The sequence below is a fragment of the Serinus canaria genome, chromosome Z (genome assembly GCF_022539315.1).
Source record: "Serinus canaria isolate serCan28SL12 chromosome Z, serCan2020, whole genome shotgun sequence".
Classification (NCBI taxonomy): Eukaryota; Metazoa; Chordata; class Aves; order Passeriformes; family Fringillidae; genus Serinus; species Serinus canaria.
This window is the reverse complement of record NC_066343.1, coordinates 62,268,681-62,287,499: the sequence shown is the minus strand read 5'-3', so window position 1 is coordinate 62,287,499 and position 18,819 is coordinate 62,268,681. Positions and strand designations below refer to the sequence as shown.

At 38.5% G+C, this 18,819-nt stretch overlaps 1 protein-coding gene across 3 annotated transcripts in view; it reads right to left on the bottom strand.

Annotated features, from left to right (window-relative positions):
- Window positions 1-18,819, bottom strand: part of OXCT1 (3-oxoacid CoA-transferase 1) — an 86,236-nt gene that overhangs the window by 10,894 nt on the left and 56,523 nt on the right. For all 3 annotated transcript variants that reach the window (XM_050986569.1, XM_009095812.4, XM_050986570.1), the window contains 2 exons: window positions 6,069-6,158; window positions 1,221-1,301 (listed from right to left, as the gene is read on the bottom strand). In XM_050986569.1, the coding sequence (XP_050842526.1) occupies window positions 1,221-1,301; window positions 6,069-6,158 (171 nt within the window). The remainder of the gene's footprint in view (window positions 1-1,220; window positions 1,302-6,068; window positions 6,159-18,819) is intronic.

Here is an 18,819-nt window from a genome sequence, read left to right as displayed (position 1 = left end):
CAGAGCTCCAACTTGAAATGAAAGTGAAGTCATAAGCTTGTCACAGAAGTGTCCTAAAGCCTAGTGGTCCTTTGGGCATATGAAACTGCTTTTTACGGGACTGGAAAAAGACAGCTTCTTTAAGTCTTAAAAGAGACGCTGGGCATAAGGAACATCCCAGGATGCTAGTGTGGAAACAGAATTTGCAACACTATCCAAATGTTGTTGCACATTTGTATCACTTCCTAATAAAGCCACAAGATCTGGCAATTGATAAATATTAGAGACATTTCTACTTGTTTATTTTCTTTTAGTCCTTGTTCCCTCTCATTTTCTTTGTACCTTACATTTGTATGTGACCAGATGGTAAAAGAATACCTTTAAAAAAGAAAACTTCAATATTTTAATAAATTTTCCTTTACTTCATGAAGAAAAATCCTTTAGATGTAGCAATATCCCACCATAAGAAAGCAAATTCTTCATCAGCACCTTTGATGCATTGTACTTGGCATAACAGATGGCTCACAGAGGGACTACTCTAAGTCCTTAAAAATGTAAACACCAAAAATAAAAGGAGTATGATTTTTACAGCCAAAAAAAAGCAAAAAACCTTAAGTCACTTATCCTTTGCTGAAAAGATCCACTAATGTACTTTGAGCAGCAGCAGTATGAGATGTCCGTATGTACTTCCACTGGAGAATAAATCACTTCACAAATGGAATCAAGTAAGGACAAAAGAACTAAAGCTCTGCTACAGTGACAGGTTTCTCTGAAAGAGTATGTAATATACAAGAAAGAAGATGCCAATTGTCCAACCTGTGTGCTCTGCTGGGGGAAAAAACCAAAACAAAAGGACAAAAACAAACAAACAAAAACCTTACAAAAGCAAACAAGCACCTTTGCCTCCCAAGCTGTGATTACAGCCGAATTAGAAAATTAGCATGCCACAGCAAATTTTCAGAAATACTTTGGGGGAAAACAAGGAGATACACACTTTTCATGCCTGTCATATGTGGCATCTTTGTTCTGAAGGCATCTAATAGTACAGTTCAGCATGCTAGATGACAAAACTTTGAAAGGAAAAATATCAGCCCCAAGACCTCTGGATCTGAACCCCAAGGCCATCTTTTTACTTCAGTGGCAACAGATACTGAATATATTCTTCATTTTGCTAAGCTTTGCTATTCTAATTAGGGATAGAGGAGGAAATTATTAACAAGGAATCAAGAAAAGTACTTTACCTTTTCTGTAATGATGCGGTCAACACACTGTTTCCCAGTAAGTGGTAAACTGCATTTTTCCAGGATTTTATGGACATTTCCCTGTGTTTAACAATATACAAATATCAGTTTTTAAAAAAACTCAAATATGTTCACGAAAATCACAGCTGTAGCCATTCAGTGTTATTTAAATATTCAATGTGCTCAGAGCACTCTTCAAATTCACTTCAGTGGCTGACTAGTAAGAACCTTACTGTACCACTGAGTGGACTCCTGAGTTTAGAAGTCCTGCATAATGCTGCTTCATAATCTGCCCTTGCTGCTACAATGTGAGGACAAGAGATTATATGGAACCTCACTGATGTGAGGACAAAAATTAGGGAACAACTCTATGGGCAATGTATTTTCCTGTCTTATCCTTTATCACAAATGGTATGTGCAGGATCAGCAACACACAGAGGAACTTCAGATCTCCAGAGTTCAAGTGCAGAGTCATGCTGTCAAAACAGTAAATCCAGTTTATTTATCCATATTGTCTCTGGGAAAGTCCTTTTTTTTTTTTCCTTTCTTCTTCTTCATTTTTAAAAAATAATAGCTAAAAAAATGTCTCTAGATCATACTAAGGTAATGTAGGCTGCAAGAGCTATGAACGGATATAAGGCAGAGGGATCATTACTCTTTTGGTCAGAATTTATAAGTGTTTTACAGAAGTAGCATTAAATGCACACTTCTCTCATTACCCAATGCTTTTAATTTTTTCTCCAATTATCAATTTTCAGTTATGCATTTCAAAAGCCTCAGAGTATAACATGTCTCATTTAACCATTTAGAATCATCAGTTTACCTTAAGGCTTAATCAGGGGGCATCTCACAGCCAGTTTGACTCGAGTGAGAACACAATGAGCAATCCTGTGCTTTTGAATTTATCTTTCTCTGTGAGGAACTATTTCTTCATTCCGGTTTTACTTTCAATTGATCTACTTTTATATCCTGTCCATCTTGGGAATGTCCTTGTGCAATCTGCCTAAGAGCCAAGATGAATCTGTGCTATTTGTAATATCTTCATCAACACATCAGATACACTTTACAGCCATGTGAAATGAAGTGCCTCTTCATGGTACCTAACTGAGATTGAAAGGCATGGACTTACGGAGGTGACAGCCTGAATGGCTCCTGTGACCCTGAGAACTGATACATTTGAGCTTTGTAACACTTGATCTGAAGATTATTGTATCACCACCTAGCCTTAAAGACGAAATGCATTTCCTGATCTTTTCAAAGGTTAAGGCTCAATGATCTTGGAGGCCTTTTTCAACCTAAATGATTCTGTGACTTTTGGAATACATCCATCAGGGCACTGTAAGAAGAGCAATTTAAATGGAACTGCATGATTTTTACCATCTGAATTTATTCAGATTTATTCAGGATTTTTTCAGATAAAGGAAAAGACTATTGTGTAGATACATAAAACCTCAGGTGTTCTAGTCTGCTTTAAATAAAAAATTCTGTTGTTGAAGAATAAGAATGTCCTTAGTCTTCCAAAACACGTTAAAATCAGAACTTTTCACAGAAAGGAATTTTCAATCCAGTGTTCCACATTTCAGTCATGCCCAAATCAAGCACTTAAAACCAGTCTCCATTCTGTTTTTCTGAACAGTGTAGGCAACTCATTTCTCAACATGGAACAATTACCAGACCTTACATTACTGTGCTTTGCAAAACATGTCAATGATGGTATGGGGATAAGGACTTGACTTCTAATTCTCTCAGGCAGTATTTAGCAAATTAAACACAAATGCACAAGGACTGTTTTGACATTAAATAACAAGCTTATATTATATTATATTATTCTTTTTTTCATGGGTATGAAAGAAGAGGTAATTTAGAAAAAAACACGTTAAGAAAAACTAATGAATTTGACATAAGGTCCATTTGCCAAGTGTCTCTTAGTGGCCTAAGCATATAGAGGAAAAAATGAAATATTCTTCTGCAAAATGCCCTCTTGGTTCCTGATAATGCTGTAATGCACAGATTTTGAGGCAGGGACTGTTTCCAGGCAGTGGTATTTAATTGTCATTGATGAGCTCAACCTCATAAAATAGTTGAATCCCTTCTATATAGACTTAATTCCTTGAGATTTTTGCATCATTCTGCTATCATCCACAACTCTATTAGCTGTCTGTGGAAAGTGTTTCTTCTTGTTTCAACTAATTTCAGTCAGTTACCCCTACTTTGTTTATGAAGCAGTGGCAATTCTGCATCCGCCTACTCCATTACCTCATCATTTTTTGTACTTGTCTGTTACCCTTCCTCAACAGCAGTTTTTAAGCTGATGATTCTGCTATAATGCTGATTTCATGATGTCTCATATATCTTCTGTACATTTTGGTTTTCATAACACGTAAAAACTTAAATAATTTAAAATGTAACTACCTTGGGACTGAGCATATTTATTTGTATTTGTAACATACTGCATATGTTTGCAACATATCAGAGTTTTAAAAGAGTAAAATTCCTTGAGTATTTATTTGAGTGGTAAGACAGTTACTAGTTCCACCATCAGAATTTAGTGTAAATTATATTCTGCCTGTGCTGAAGGACTCAGGCTATTTCTGTGTTTAAAAACTGCAACACGTGTACTGAAAGGAAAAGGGCTATTAAACTCCTTAAAAACTTTAATGTTTAACAAGTCATCACTTTTATCAAAAGAAAACAAATAACCAAACTTAAAAAGGATTAGAAGATCCTTCACAATATCATAAATCAGACAAAACTAGCATAAGAACTACCTCTTGCAGTACCTCTTGCATAGGTCTATTGAAGGCACTGCCCATACCCCATGTATTACACTGTCTTCCACTGTATATCCATTTGATATTCATCAAATCTTGGCTGCTGTTGATTTACAGGAAATTTTAATGTCTGATGGTAGAGTTCTTATTTATTTGGAGAATAAGATTACAGAAACGTCCTTTTACTAAAGAGCCAGCAGACATAAGAGACTGTCTCAGTACATGAAAACTGTTCTTTCACTCAGTAACACAATGGGTTTTGAGCAGGATGAAGGATTCCTCCTCTGACACAGACATTCACATGCAGTAAGTCTTCAATAAAATACTGGGTGTAAAGAATTGAAAACCATTACTAGAAAATCAGATCTGGAAGATGAAGTCACCCCCACCAAAAGGCTTCTGACTTTCAGCACTGGCTTCATGGGTGCTATATTTATTTGATTAAAAAAAAAAAAAAAAAAAAAAAAAAAAAAAAAAAAAAAAGTGCCTGAAAACTCCATAACAGCAGTTTTGATCTCTAAACACTAGATTTCTATAGGATATAATCTTCACATTTGAGCGAGCAAGAAGCATCAATATGAAGACCCTAGAAAGAGGCTAGGTAAGAGGAAAAAGTGCCATTTTAAAATAAGAATAAAATAAAAATATGTTATGTTATTAATTTGACAGTGCCTTTGCACAAAAGCAGAAGAAATTATTTATGAAAATCTGTAACTGCAGAAGTGCACACCAGGCACACTGTGCACAAAAGTAGACAGGGTAGGTATACATACACCAAAATAAACAATACTATGCCAGACCAGCTCATAACTGTGAACCTATCTCTGTTTTCCTTACTTTCCTGTTTCAGTACTCCTACAGAAAAAAACAAAAACAACCCAGCAAACAATTCCCAAATGCTGTTTTGGAAAATATTTTATCAATACTACTTTTAGGAGAAAAACTGGTTTGATCATATTGTGTGTGGACTCTAAGCCTTAACCAAATTCCACAGTCAGTAAACATTTAGCATAAATATTTATTCAGATCACATGAATACCTAAAGTGTGTGTCTGAGCAAATGGATAACTCCCTATGTTATTACAATTTTTGGGAGGTTGTGTGATAGTGATGCAAGCCATGAAGATGAATTATTACTTTCATTTACTCATATATGCATATGAACATGACAACTATTAGGTTAAACTCACCCCTGTTACTCAAAATGTGCCCCTTGAGATACCAGCTTAGAATAAACTGTGAAACTACAATATTTTTCAAAATATATATTTGCTTTTATTTTCAAGTGAAAATTCATTTTTCAAATCTCATTTAAAAAACACAATGGTTAATACATTTACTCTCATATTTACATATTTACTACAGTTTACCATGCAAATTATGACAAGAGACATTATTTTGGAAAATAAAAAATTAGTTCTTGTTGCAGACATATAATAACTTTGGAATAACAAAAACACAATAATTTTTAAAAAAAGTAAAGATTTTTCTCTTTCAGTACATTTTTTCTCCTGTGTTAGAAGTTTCAAATGCAAAGTTTCCTATGATCTTTCACAGGGGACTTCTATCTCTAGCATATACCTATACCAATGCCCTCATAAAGAAGTCTCTAGGCTAACAACTTACACATGATGTAAGGACGCCTGCATCTCATCATGCCAAAAAAATATATTGTATTAAGCTGTCAGCACCAATTTGACTGGCAACTTCAAAGGTAAATATCTTTCCACCATAACCATGGGAAATCTCATTTTTCAAATTATTCTGAGGCAAAGAGTAGAGTAGCACCTACTACAGCTTTGGCAATGGCCACCCCCATTAAATTTGCATGAAGTAGCTAAAAAAAATGTGTGCAGCTTTTAAACTTGAAGTTAATATTTAATTTTTCTCCCATGGTAAATGATTCATTTACTAGAGGAAAGGACCCATATTAACCTAGCCTCCAGTTGCATCACCATAACTGCAAAACTGTCAAATCCTCACAAAGTAGCAAAATGAATATGTTCTTTTTTTCCCGTTTATTTTTTTGTCTTTTGTGCAGCACAAAATACTGATTTAGAAAGTGCCAGAGCCTTACCTTGGCTGAGTGTTCCATGGTGACAACCACTTTGGTCTGCGCACTGGATACCAGGTCCATTGCACCCCCCATTCCTTTCACCATCTTACCCTAAAGTGAAATTTTTAATGGAAACGTAATATTATTTGTTGGGTTTTTTTGTTGTTGTTTTTTTTTTTTTTTTTTTAAGATAATATTGTGCCTGCAAGTGACAGCACAAGATAGTCAATGTTTCCTGCATTGAAAGCCTACTTATTTCATAGTCACAGTACTCAAACACCAACAGAGGGAAAAGAGCTGTCTCATTCTTGGCTATATATGATGCAAATAGGAGAGTGATGAGTAAAATAAGGAGAGCCAGAGAGCCACTGCCACGGCTCTTTCCCTGGGGTGTAACCAAAATGAGTAGTATCATTGGCTTAGTGGAAGCACTGACACTGAGGAGCAATGGAATTAGTTCCAATGGTTTTGTCCCATGTAAAACAAAGTGCACATCTATCTGTTGATGGAAATGTCACTGCTTCCTCAAAAGAAATCTCTACTTATGAAATGCAGCAATAAGAAGATCTGAACACTGTACATCCACCTCAGTTTAGAAAGTCTCTTGCCACTTCAGAAAGCCATGCTTTGTATCACTATATCAGCAGAAACCAATTATTTTGTTCTATTCCAGATGTCTGTAGAGGTCATTTTGGAGTATGGGCAAATACATAAATGTGGCTCAGTATTCACTTCTGTTTTTCCCTCAAAACATGGAATGCTTTCAGCCTTTGGACTCATTCTTCTCTTAAAGTGTGATACAATTGCACATGTTATCACAGGAGGTGTCTTGTGGTGTGGTGTTCAACTACCTCTACTTTTACTTTCTGTAATGCCATGGCATTCAATCCTGCCGACTTCTATTATCTTAAACTGGATACATCTGATCTTGGAATATAAAGAGGTCCAGACCTGACACACTACCGACAGGAGATGATCAGAAGTACAAAGTTCTGTGAGTATGAGCAGAGCAATCACTTTTGAACAAGCTCTAGACCCCAATAACTAAAGATGGCAGCAACCTCACATGCCAACCCAGAGCTGTGTCTCCTGGGGATGTCCTATATAGGGCCAGGAGTTGGACTTTGATGATCCTTGCGGATCCCTTCGAACTCAGAATATTGTGATTCTGCGATTCTGTCAATTTTACAGATGAAAATAAATTAATTTCTGCCTCAAATGGTTTGCACTTGCTTTTGAGTTGTTATATGGACAGTAATACAGCATTTACTGTTAGAGATATAAAATCTAGAAGTTTATGATTAAATGCCTGGAAAACTTCCTAGTGCAAAGTTCTTCTCTTGTGCTTCCTGTTATCAACTATGTGATCCACTACCTTACAAGTATCACCACCTATGGTCCAGGATAATGAACATATGGAGAGACTTGTGTCATTAAACTGCCAGGCCAGCTACTTCTTAGTCTCTAGATCATTATGGTCTTTTATGTAATGAAGGCAGTTGTGCTGGTTTGGCACAGCCTGGTTTATCGTAGCAGGGGGACCACAAAGGTGGTTCCTGCGAGAAGCTGCTGGAAGCTTCCACCGTGTTCAGCAGAGCCAAACCCTGATGGCTCTGAAGCTGAACATCCTGCTGTCCAAAACTGGGCCAATAAGAGGGACTATTAACATCTCTACGATGACATATTTAAGAAGAAAATCAAAACAAAGTCATAAGGTTTAAGCTTCTAGTCAGCGAAGCGGAGGAGGTGAGAACATGTGAGGGAAACAACTTGGAAAACATCAAGACCAGTGGAGGGGGAGGAGGTGCCAAGATTCCTCTGCAGACCATGGTGAGACCATGGTGAAGCAGGTGTGCCTCTGCAGCCTGGAGATCCACAAGGGATGCAGAGATCTACCCACAGCCCATGGAGATCCATAGGATGCAGAGATCCACCCACAGCCCATGGGGATCCATAAGGGATGCAGAGATCCACACACAGCCCATGGAGATCCATAGGATGCAGAGATCCACCCACAGCCCATGGGGATCCATAAGGGATGCAGAGATCCAGCTGCAGCCTGTGGGGATCCATAAGGGATTCAGAGATCCAGCTGCAGCCCATGGGGGAGGTGCCCATATAGGAGCAGGTGGATGCCTGAAGGAGGCTGTGATCCAGTGGAAGACCCCGTGGAGAGAAAGAGCCCAGCTTCCAGGCTGGAGCAGCCTGTCCTTGGAGGACTGCACCCCGTGGAAGAGTGACCCCCGCCACAGCAGTTTTGGGAGGAGTGTCTGCCTGTGGGAGGGACTCACAATGCAGCAGGAGAGGTTTGGCTGCTGCTCGTGAGAGTGAACCCACACTGGAGAAGTTCACAGAGAACTGTTCCCATGGGAGGGACTCCATGCCATCACAGGGGAAGGATTCCTCTCCCAGAGCAGCGGAAGAAAGTCTTGGTGATGAACTGACCAAAACTCCCATGCCCTGTATCCCTGGCAGTGGGAAGGAGGAAGGGGCTGGGGGAAAAGGTGGTTTAAGGGCTTATTTTACTTCTCATTATCCTCCCCTGATTTTGTTAGTAATAAATTTCACTTTGCAACTAAAGATGAGCTTGTTTTGCCCTTGATATATTTCTCCCAGTTCTTGTTTCATTCATGAAGCCTTTGATAATTTTTTTTCCCTTCTACCTCCTTTGCCCAGCTGTAGCAGGGGAAGGTGAGTGAGCGGCTCTTGTGAGTGCCTGGTGTCAGGTCAGTGTCAAACTACAATAGTATTCACACACACACACGTGCACGCACACACAAACACACACACACATATTCCCATTTCCCTACTCTTGGCACAGTGAAGAACAAATCACATCTTACTAAGTCTACAAATAAGCCCTTTGGCACTGTTCAGTCAGACTAATATTTAATATTTATCACATAAATTATCATTACGACTAAATATTTCTTTGCAAATACAAATCTGAAAAGTATTTATCTCTGTCCTTAACTTCCTGGCACTGCTCAGTTCATTTTCCATCCTGTCTGGAAAAACACAGCTCTTACAGATGCTGGAGTGACCTCCAACCTGCCTGCCAGAAACTCCATGACAAGATAATATAAAGTAGCTGAAGCTGATATTATCTCCACAGTAACTCAGAATATGCTTGCATTGAGGATTAGGGTATCAATACATCTATCCTGGCAATGCCATTAGCTCATTTTCCAGGCCTTTTCGTTCTATTAACTACAAAAGACCTAGAGTGACAAGTAAATTCCTGAGGAACTAAGTGCTGATGAAGGTCAACAACAAATGTACTGCTGAAGAAACTGTCATACAGAACTGAGAGAAGAGACATCATCCCTTTGTGTGTGAAGAAAGAGGAAAATGCAAGCTTAAGAGGACTTAGGGATTTTAAATTGCTTCATCTGCTCCTCCTCTATAGGAAAACATATTCATCACTACAGGGTGGTGCCTAGTAAAGCAAATCAATTCAGCATTAAATACAACTAGCCAAGTAATTACATGCTTTTATTTTGAGGAAGATCCAAAGCATAAGAGACATTTCTCCCAGTGCACCGACCAAACTATCTGTCCTAGGTTACAATATAAAGATGTATTCTATTCCCATCCTCAAGAGCTGTTGAAACCAAGAGGGGCATTGTTTCTTTTTCCTTATCTCCTGTTAATGGGCTCATCAATGCCTTTCTCCATGACTCAGAGATGACTATGGATTCCCAGAGCAACAGCTGCCTTTTTCCACAGGATCTTCAGAGGAAGACTACACCCTTCTACAGGATCACTGCTCCAACAGAACCACATCCACCACTCCAGGAGGTCTGCAGCCACCAATCCAACAGGACTGCTACCAACACCCTGGCCAACAGGGTGTCAGGTTGTATCCTGACTCTGTCAGTGGTTTTTCTTTTGTATTATTGTATGTATTTTGGTTTTGGTTTTTCTTCCTTTTCCTAATAAACTGTATTCCTGACTTGGAGTCTCTCACTGGTTTTGCTTTCAAACCAGAACGCTACCATAATTTGCATTTTCCCATATTTCCCTTCACACCACACTGGAAAAGGGGACAGCTGCAATGCTAAATCTGAATTAAAATATTCAAGGCTAAAAAGTGGTTCCAAAAAGACACTTCACTCTTTTTGTCCTACCCTGCTCCCTTAATTTATTTAAGATGATTTTTGTTAGTTTTTAATTACAATGGTGTTGCTAGCTTAAGAAACTATTCAGAAGGAAAGACAGTGCTGTGGTAGAGCACCAGTAATTTGAAGCAATGTTATAAAACCCATTTCATCAGACAGATCTTGAAGTAAGAATAAAAGATGTTTGGATTAGCCATGCACTTCTGAGAGGTCCAGTGTTGGCTGCTGTTTATACAGAGAGTTGGGTAGAGAACAGACACAAGCTGACAATTTCCTTGCAGCCTCTCTGTTACAATACAAGTCTGGAATTCTCCTTTTCCCATTGTGCTTTCATCAGCAGTTTTCCGTAAGTCTCAGTCCAAATAATACTAGAGTGCAAGACATGGAAGTTTTGGACCTGATACTTTGGGTTTTCTTAATTGACATCATCAGCTGTCCTGCTTCTTTGTGTAGATCTACATAAAGCTACAAAGTACTAGTGAAATTTCTTATAATGACTACTTATTGCAAAATGAATTATTTTGTTATTGTGGTAATGGGGCATCTTTAAGAATATATGAAAGAAAGGTATGTATTTTCTCATCTAGCGCATTTACATCTGTACATTATTTGAGTGGTCAAAATACAACATGAAAGAGTCTGAGGAATTAATTAGCCCAATAGTAATTCCTAAACAGGAACCTTCATGTTTGTTCAGTCACCTGTGGCACCCAAGACAACCAGGCATTACAATGTAAACTTGTGAGTATTCCAATATGGGCCAGACAGTCAAGATATTTTTCAAGAGAATATGAAATTTTGCCTAAATGCTATTTCAAGCAAGTTAGAAAGGTGCTACAGCAAGAGGGAACAATTTATAAGAAAATCCAAGCAGATAAACCGCTAAAGAAGAGATAGATGAGAAAAAAGAGAAAAATTCAGGAGCCTTCTAACACTCTTAAGGTCTTGAATCCATGCTGGTGCCTTAAAATCTTCCTCTATATTCCCAGGGGGAAGGACTTTTCTCCTGTAACTGAATTTCATAACTGCTACCAATATTGTATGAAAAAATGCACCTGAACTGTTTGCTTAAGTTAAAATAACATGATCTTTTGAGACAAACAGCTATTGCATCAACAGTACAGCAGAGCAGATGCTAATGATGAGCTCAAGAAACAATGAAAACTTGTCAGTGGCAAATGCATCTTGAATAATTCCACTTAAAACTGAGTATCAAAGCCCAGGCAAGGTGAAAATGTACCTTTGCCTGGAAAGGAATCAAGCCACTTCCCTTCTAAGAGCCCTTGCCCATGTTTCCAACTGCCCTGATACTGTATTAACAAATAACATTCAGTCTGAAATTTCTCTTTCCTTCCATTAAATAAAAGAGTACACATGCCTCACACTAAGCTCAAACTTAGTGAAACTGCTTTTCCAAAAAGTCTTACAGAAGATAACAAGTGCTTCTAGTCTGAACTGCAAGCTTCCCATTTAACCTCAATTTTCAGGCATCCCCCTTAAGACTGTGAACAAGATGCCTAGGAGGAGAGAGCAAAGATGTCAACATTGTCTCTCCTGGCCACAGACACAGACAAGGTGTCACGTATGAAAGGAAAAAAGGTATAGAAGGTGTCCTTATCAAAGGAAATTACTATATCATGCCAGGGACAGACACTAAAATTTAGAGCAAGTGGAACAGTATGAGATTCACTGAGAAAAGGAGAAGCTAAGGTAATGCAGTAGATACAAGGTATTGCCATCACAACCATCAATTGTGCTAATGATGCAGTCAAAAGGATAAACTGAAGGCCCCTTCAAAGATCTCTGCTCTGCGCCTCTCTGCAGTAGTGCTAACACATATCAGCCACACAGTTCTCCCTCTCTGCATAGACATTGTCTGCAGCACAGATGTGTCAGCATCAAACAGCACAGCACAGTGAAGGAGGTCATGAGATCCATACCTAATGATCTCATCAGTTGTGGGGTTACACCTGGTTGGTTTGGGAAAGCGCATATTAGCTCAAAACTTTGTTTTAGGAAAAAAAACCTACAAAACAATCAGAAGGTAATATTAAAAAAACACAGATGCATAAATCTACCCTAACTTCATAGAAATGTAGACGTCTCCTATGCCCCTTGGTAACAGTCCTGTCCAGTATTTAAAAGATGGGTATACTTGTAGTTGATTCTAAAATGAAAGTCACAGCCTTGCCAGATCTCACTTTCCATTTTCCCAGTGAAAAAGACTGGATGAAGATTGTCTCAAAAAAGATGGATAAAGTTCAAGTGTTCTGAACTATACTTCCTTTTTCTATTTTACACTGATTTTATGTCCTTACATATGTCCCACTTACAGAATTATTGTAATTATACTGTCAACTAGGACAGCTAGATTAGATCCTAATCTAAAAAAAAAAACACAGTGGGAAGTCATTAATAGAATTTTTCATTCAGAAGAGTGGGTAATGCAACAACACAACATAAACGTATTTTTTTTTAAGATACAAAAAAAGCCTAGCTGTATGGTTTAGCCATACAAGAAATAGCCTGGTTTTGAAGAATGTTAACCAGTTATCTCCTAGCACACACACAAAGACATAGTGAAAATTAAAATAAAAAAGTAAATTTAATTTCTCAAAGAATGGAGTAATAGTTCTTGAATGAATTATTTTTCTTAGCAAAATGTAATAATAACTCTACCCTAAAATTTAACATACACAAATACGTGTACTAACTATATTTATATTTTTATTTTCCATAATCAGAAAATTAGGGCTGCATGAAACACATGAAAAGAAAGTTGGGCAGATTTAATTCCTTTATTCTCCCATAAACCTAACTTGAAATAACCATTGGCAACAGATTTGAATGACAGAGTAAAATTCAAATGAATACACTGAGAAGCTGCATCTCAGGAGCAATGCAAAGCAGTCTGTGACATGCTTCATTGAAATGGATTTGCTTTACAGTGATGAATGTTATTTCAGTCTAACGGGACAATTAAGCTGTCCATTTACCTTTGCATGCCATTTCCAAAACACACAGCATAGCATGCAATAATTAAATTTTACTGCCAACATAATACTAGTCTCACTTGAAAGTGATGGCTCCATATCATAGTAACACTTCTCACCACTAACCCACAGATCAGAAGTCCTTTGACATATGCTTGTATTTTTGAGACAGGCAGAATTTCTTCAGCTGCTCTCATTATCCAGAAAGCAGAGCTGCCACTTCCCACACTGAAAATTTACGAGTATGAATAAAATACCTATAGGGAGCTCCTACATTCCTTCCATTAAGTCTGAAGAAAAATAAACATGAAGAAAATTGATAGAAAAAGCCATCAAAATGTGGAAGAAGTAGAGCCAACACAATACACTCTGTTTCTCCTCTTTGGCTGCAGGACTTTTGCAATAGTGATAATTTTGTGTTGCAAAGGTTCTGCAGGGCTTTCAGGTGCATGTTTGCTGGGAGATAATCAGTAAGCTGGTATATTACTGTAGGCGTAATTTCAAGATGTGTGTCTGCAAAAACCTAATACATCTTGATACTAAACCAATGTCCCATTGAAAAGTAGATTTCCGAGAAGTCTCTGGCTGACTACAAGTCCCATCCTTCTCCTCTGCGGAAATACTGATGTAGCCCTACTCGTGTCCCAGACATCAGAAAACTTGGTAGTATTACTGAGAAAAACCTGATATTAGTACTGAAAGAAACCAGTCACAGAGCATATTTAAGCTGCATATTTTCTATTCATACAGATTTTAGCCCATTTTTAGTCCTTCACACATTTCATAGTTAATGGATAAAATACTTTTCTTGCAATGCTGTACATCTTAAAACAAAACACTGAGTTTAATGCATTCAGTGACACACATATACTAGGAGAACTAGGAAAGTAACTAGACAATGTGTTTGGATTCAAAATGAAAATATGCCTTATGCAAGGCATTCCTACCCAAGTAAAGGGATGAACAGGCTGCAGAGTAGGGCTCCTCAGAGAAGACCTACTCGCCCTCAGGCATTCAGGGACACAATCAAGGATATGTGTTCTTTCTTCCAGCATTAAAAAAGATAATTTTGTATAAGAAAAACTCTTGGTGTGGAGCCCTCAGTTTCCAGGTTAACCACTACAAATAGCTAAAGGCAAAAATAAAACCTAAAAAATCCTCATGCAGAAACAGAGCTGGCTGGTCTCTGCCAATTTACCTTTACATTAAAAAACCTCCTTACTAATGAGGTCTGAGTATCCAAAACTGTGCAAAATATGTACTTTGAAGCTCTGCAGAAAAGCTACAATAATGTATAAAATTACATTCCTAATGTCTTAGGTTATACTAACCTCTACAGACTGTAAATTAAAAGATTTACTATTGAATTTGAATGGGTTTCCCCATTTCTTCTTTTCAGATAATCTCCTTTGATAAAGATTAGGTTTTTTTATAATTTTATTTATTTCTTAATCTTTTAATCCTTTAGGTTTGGCTAGTCCAAATCAGAGCATTAAAATCTCAGGCTGCTGAATCTAAAATTTAAGGATTTTTTTCCCAAAGAATGTTACCGATTTATGTATCCAAACTTCACCCTCTACACAAATTACATCATTCTCCTCTTCTCTTAGTGCCAGCTAACTGAACTACCTTAGCAATCTAAAAATTAATTTTGAATTTTCCAGTTGAAGAATATAAAAAGCCAAAGTATATTTTCCTAGTTTGTATTGTTTGTAGAGAATAGGGATGCTAAATAGTGTCAGGTCCTGTATCATCTCTGAGGCTGCTGCGTGTTAATTTCTGGACACCAGGCTTTGAGCCTGCTGCCTTAGGAAACAGCCAGCTTCTTTTGCACCTTTGGATGTATTCTGTCTGCCCTTGTGAATTTACACAAGTCCAGTCTATTAACCACTCCTCAATCCTTTTTGATGGTGGGTACTAAGTGCTATATCAACACATCATCCAAATAACCCTAGGGACCACCACTTCCCTGGAGAATCTGGTTCAATGCTTGACTACCTTTTTGGTGAGGAAAGAATTCCTAATATCCAGTCTAAACCCGCCCTGAAAAACCTTGAGGCTGTTTTGTCTTGTACTATCAGCTGCTGGGAGAAGGGTCTGACCCCACCTAGCTACAACCTTCTTTCAGGGAATTGTAGAGAGCAGTAAGATGTTCCCCGAGAATCCTTTTCTCCAGGCTAAACACCTCCAGCTCCCTCAGCTGATCCAGACCCTTTACCAGTTTAGTTGCTCTTTTGTGGACATACTCCAGCACCAAAAAGTCTTTCCAGAACTGGGCAGTTTTCCAGGCACTCTGCCCCAGCCTGTGGCACTGCCTGTGATTGTTGTGACACAAGGGCAGGACCCAGCAATTGGCCTTGTAGAACCTCACACTATTGGCTTCAGTCCCCCAGTCCAGATCCCTCTGCAGAGCCTTCCTGCCCTCCAAAAGATCAACACTCCCACCCATCTTGGTGTCATCTGCAAACTGACTGAGGGTGCACTCCAGATCATCAATAAAGATATTTCTCAGGGCTGGCCCCAACACTGAGCCTTGAGCAACTCTACCAGTGACTGGTCCCAGATGGATGTAACTCTATTCAGCACCACTCCCTGGGCCCAGCCGCCGACATTTCTTTACCCAGCCAAGTGTCCCCCCATCCAAGCCATGAGCTGCCAGTTTGTCCAGAAGAATGTTGTCAGAAATTATGTCAAAACTTAACTGAAGTCCAGGTAAACAACCTTTCCAGGTAGACAGCCTTTCCACCATTCACTAAGCTGGACACCCTGTCATGAAAAAAGATCAGGTTCTCAAGCAGGAACTGCCTTTCCCAAACCCATCTGTTTAATGCCCTGGTTGTCCTGAATGCCCTGCATGATGGCACTCAGGATGATCTCTTCCATGACCTTTCCTAACACTAACAGAGAAGGTCAGTGTTGCTGACCTTTGCGGACAGACCTGCAATTCCCTGGATCCTCCTTCTGGCCCTTCTGTAGACAGCCATCACACCTACAAATCTCCAGTCACCTGGTTAACCAGGTTCTCTCAAGTTAACCAGGACTGCTGGAAAATGACAGAAAGTTTCAGTAAGCAATTTCACCTGTTCCCTCAGTACCTTGGAGTGGCTCCCATCTGCTCCTATAGAACTGTGTGTGTCCAAGTAGTGTGGCAGGTCAGTGACCAGCTCCCCTAAAGTGTGGAGGCTTTATACTGCTCCCTGTCCTTTGTTTTCCAGCTCAGAGCGCTCAGTAGCTGGGGACCATTAAAGACTAAGGCAAAGAAGGTATAGGTACTTCAGCCTTTTCCATGTCTTTGTCACTATATTTCCCCCTGCCTCCAATCAAGGATGGACAGCTTCCCCAACCCTCCTTTTGTTATCGATGTATTTATAGAAGCACTGTTTACTGTTTTCTGTGGCAGTAGCCAAATTAAGTTAGACTTTGGCTCTTCTGATACTCTCCCTACATAACCTCATGACATCCTCATAGTCCTCCTGAGTATGCTACCTTCTCATTAATGATTTACTATGATAACTTATAGTTATCTTTTTCCCCTGCAACAAGTTTCTGCCTAGTGAAATCTTGTATCATCGACATTTAATCCATTTTATGCTTTCAGATTCATCAACTTCCAGCTGCAGGGACCCTCCACTTGCTTCAATACTTTTTCTGCTGCCACAATGTGTCAGCTGTATCAGTAGTCATATTAGGATTGTTTAATGTTATGGGTTGTTCAGAAATGCATATTATAAAGACAGAGGCCTTGGTGTCACAGGGGAACATGGCAGTTCTGGTGTTTTGTTTTGACCTATTCCCAGCCTCTGATATATGTCACAACAATAATCATAGTTACTTGTGTTCTCTTAGGAAGGATGGGGAAAATAAAGCAGTACTCTGTGCAAGCTGCAGCTGCAGTACTTTGTAGTAAACTTGGCCCTTGCAGAAGGGCAGCACAAACTGTTTCATCAATGCATCTATTCTTAGGGCTTCAAGAAGACACTAGTTGAAAGGAACTGAAACAAAGCAAGTACATGCAGGGATATGTGCAGTCAATCCCACAGCTTTTAAAACCACATGTGAGACCACTAATGCTGCTGCTCTGTAAATGCTGGGAAATTGCCCTGCTGACAGTAATTTCTGATATTAACTGAGACACACAGACAGGTTACAAGTGTCCTGCACTCCTGAAATGAAATGTGGCTCCATCCAGTAGCAACCAGCAGCCATGGGTTGTCTGTTCTGGCCTCTCTGACCTACTCCATGATCATGACCTCCCTGTTTCTCTTCAAACTCTCTTGGCCAACTTCTCACGGATGCATACAGTTCTCAGGGGATTCACAGAAATTTGCCTCCTTCTCCTTTCCCTCCTCAGAAACCCTCTTGTTAGTTGGAGAAATACCAAAGTGAGGAAGACAAAAAGCCATTAAGTAGTAGTGCTTAATGGAATAAAATTACCAATAAATGCCAGTATTTAGGAAGTAACTTCTGCCTAAGCAAACAGCATTGTTTACTGCATGTGCTTAAAATATTCACACCCTCTTCTTCCTTTACTCACGGGGTTTTTCTCTCCATTAAAAGTCAGCAGATAAGAGCAAAGAAAAGGCTGTAATTACTGCGATGAGACTTCCCCAGCTCAGTTTCTAATAGTAAGTGCATGTACACACACACATGCACACACTAGGCCTGAAGTGTTATCAAGCTCAAGGGACAGAAAGGACTGCTTCATAATGGTACTTGTTCAAAACATATAGAGCTATTACTTGCCTCTGAAATAATGGCAAATATCATCAATACAAGAATCCAAAAGCTACAGTGTATAAGAAATATTTAACCAAAACTAAGTGAAAAGTGAAAAATGTTAGAAAAAAATACAGCATGAAGCTTCCTTACACTATGAGTTTTCAGCAAAGTCAATCTTTGTATCATCCACACACAAATCTTGTGACTAAAAAAGAAATACATCTTGCCTATAATTAAATTTAACTGGCAATAATATATCATCTTATTTACAGGAAAAGCAGGGAGATCTGTATATCTGTGGGCTGGTTAATCCCATTTTTAAAATCTGTACTGTAGAATAGCAATAACACATCAATAAAGTAGATTAAGAATCATCCATCCAACAGATCTCCATAAAAGTAACCAAAAAGAAATTATTGCTGCTTGGAAAGGCTCCTGTTTGGATTTATGAAGTGTCATTGGCATATTTACTCACAAGTAAATACAGCTCACTGCAGAGCAAATTTCCAAACAGCCAAAGGTCAGTAAGAGTAGAAAATGACAACAGCAAAAAGCCACAAGGATCCATCTGATATATTCTGTTGTATGTAATAACAAGGTACATCTCAAAGATAACAAAAAGTCAAACAGATTTGAAAGTTGCATTTTATACTTTCCTGTTTTGAAAAATACCTGTTATTCATAAACTTGGGGCTGCATAGAATTGAGAGGAAACTTCATAAGTAAAATAAGAAAAATTAAAAAAAATAAAAAAATAAAAAATAGATATTAAAAATATACTTTTGATATATACGAATGAAAAACTAAAATCACTATCTTTTAGAGAACATAAAGCACAGAGGGAAGAACATGTAAATCATTTTGAGAAAGACGGCAATCAATCTTAGCTTCAATGTTTCAAGAAATGTATGTGTAAATGAAATCTTTTTATCAGTGCAA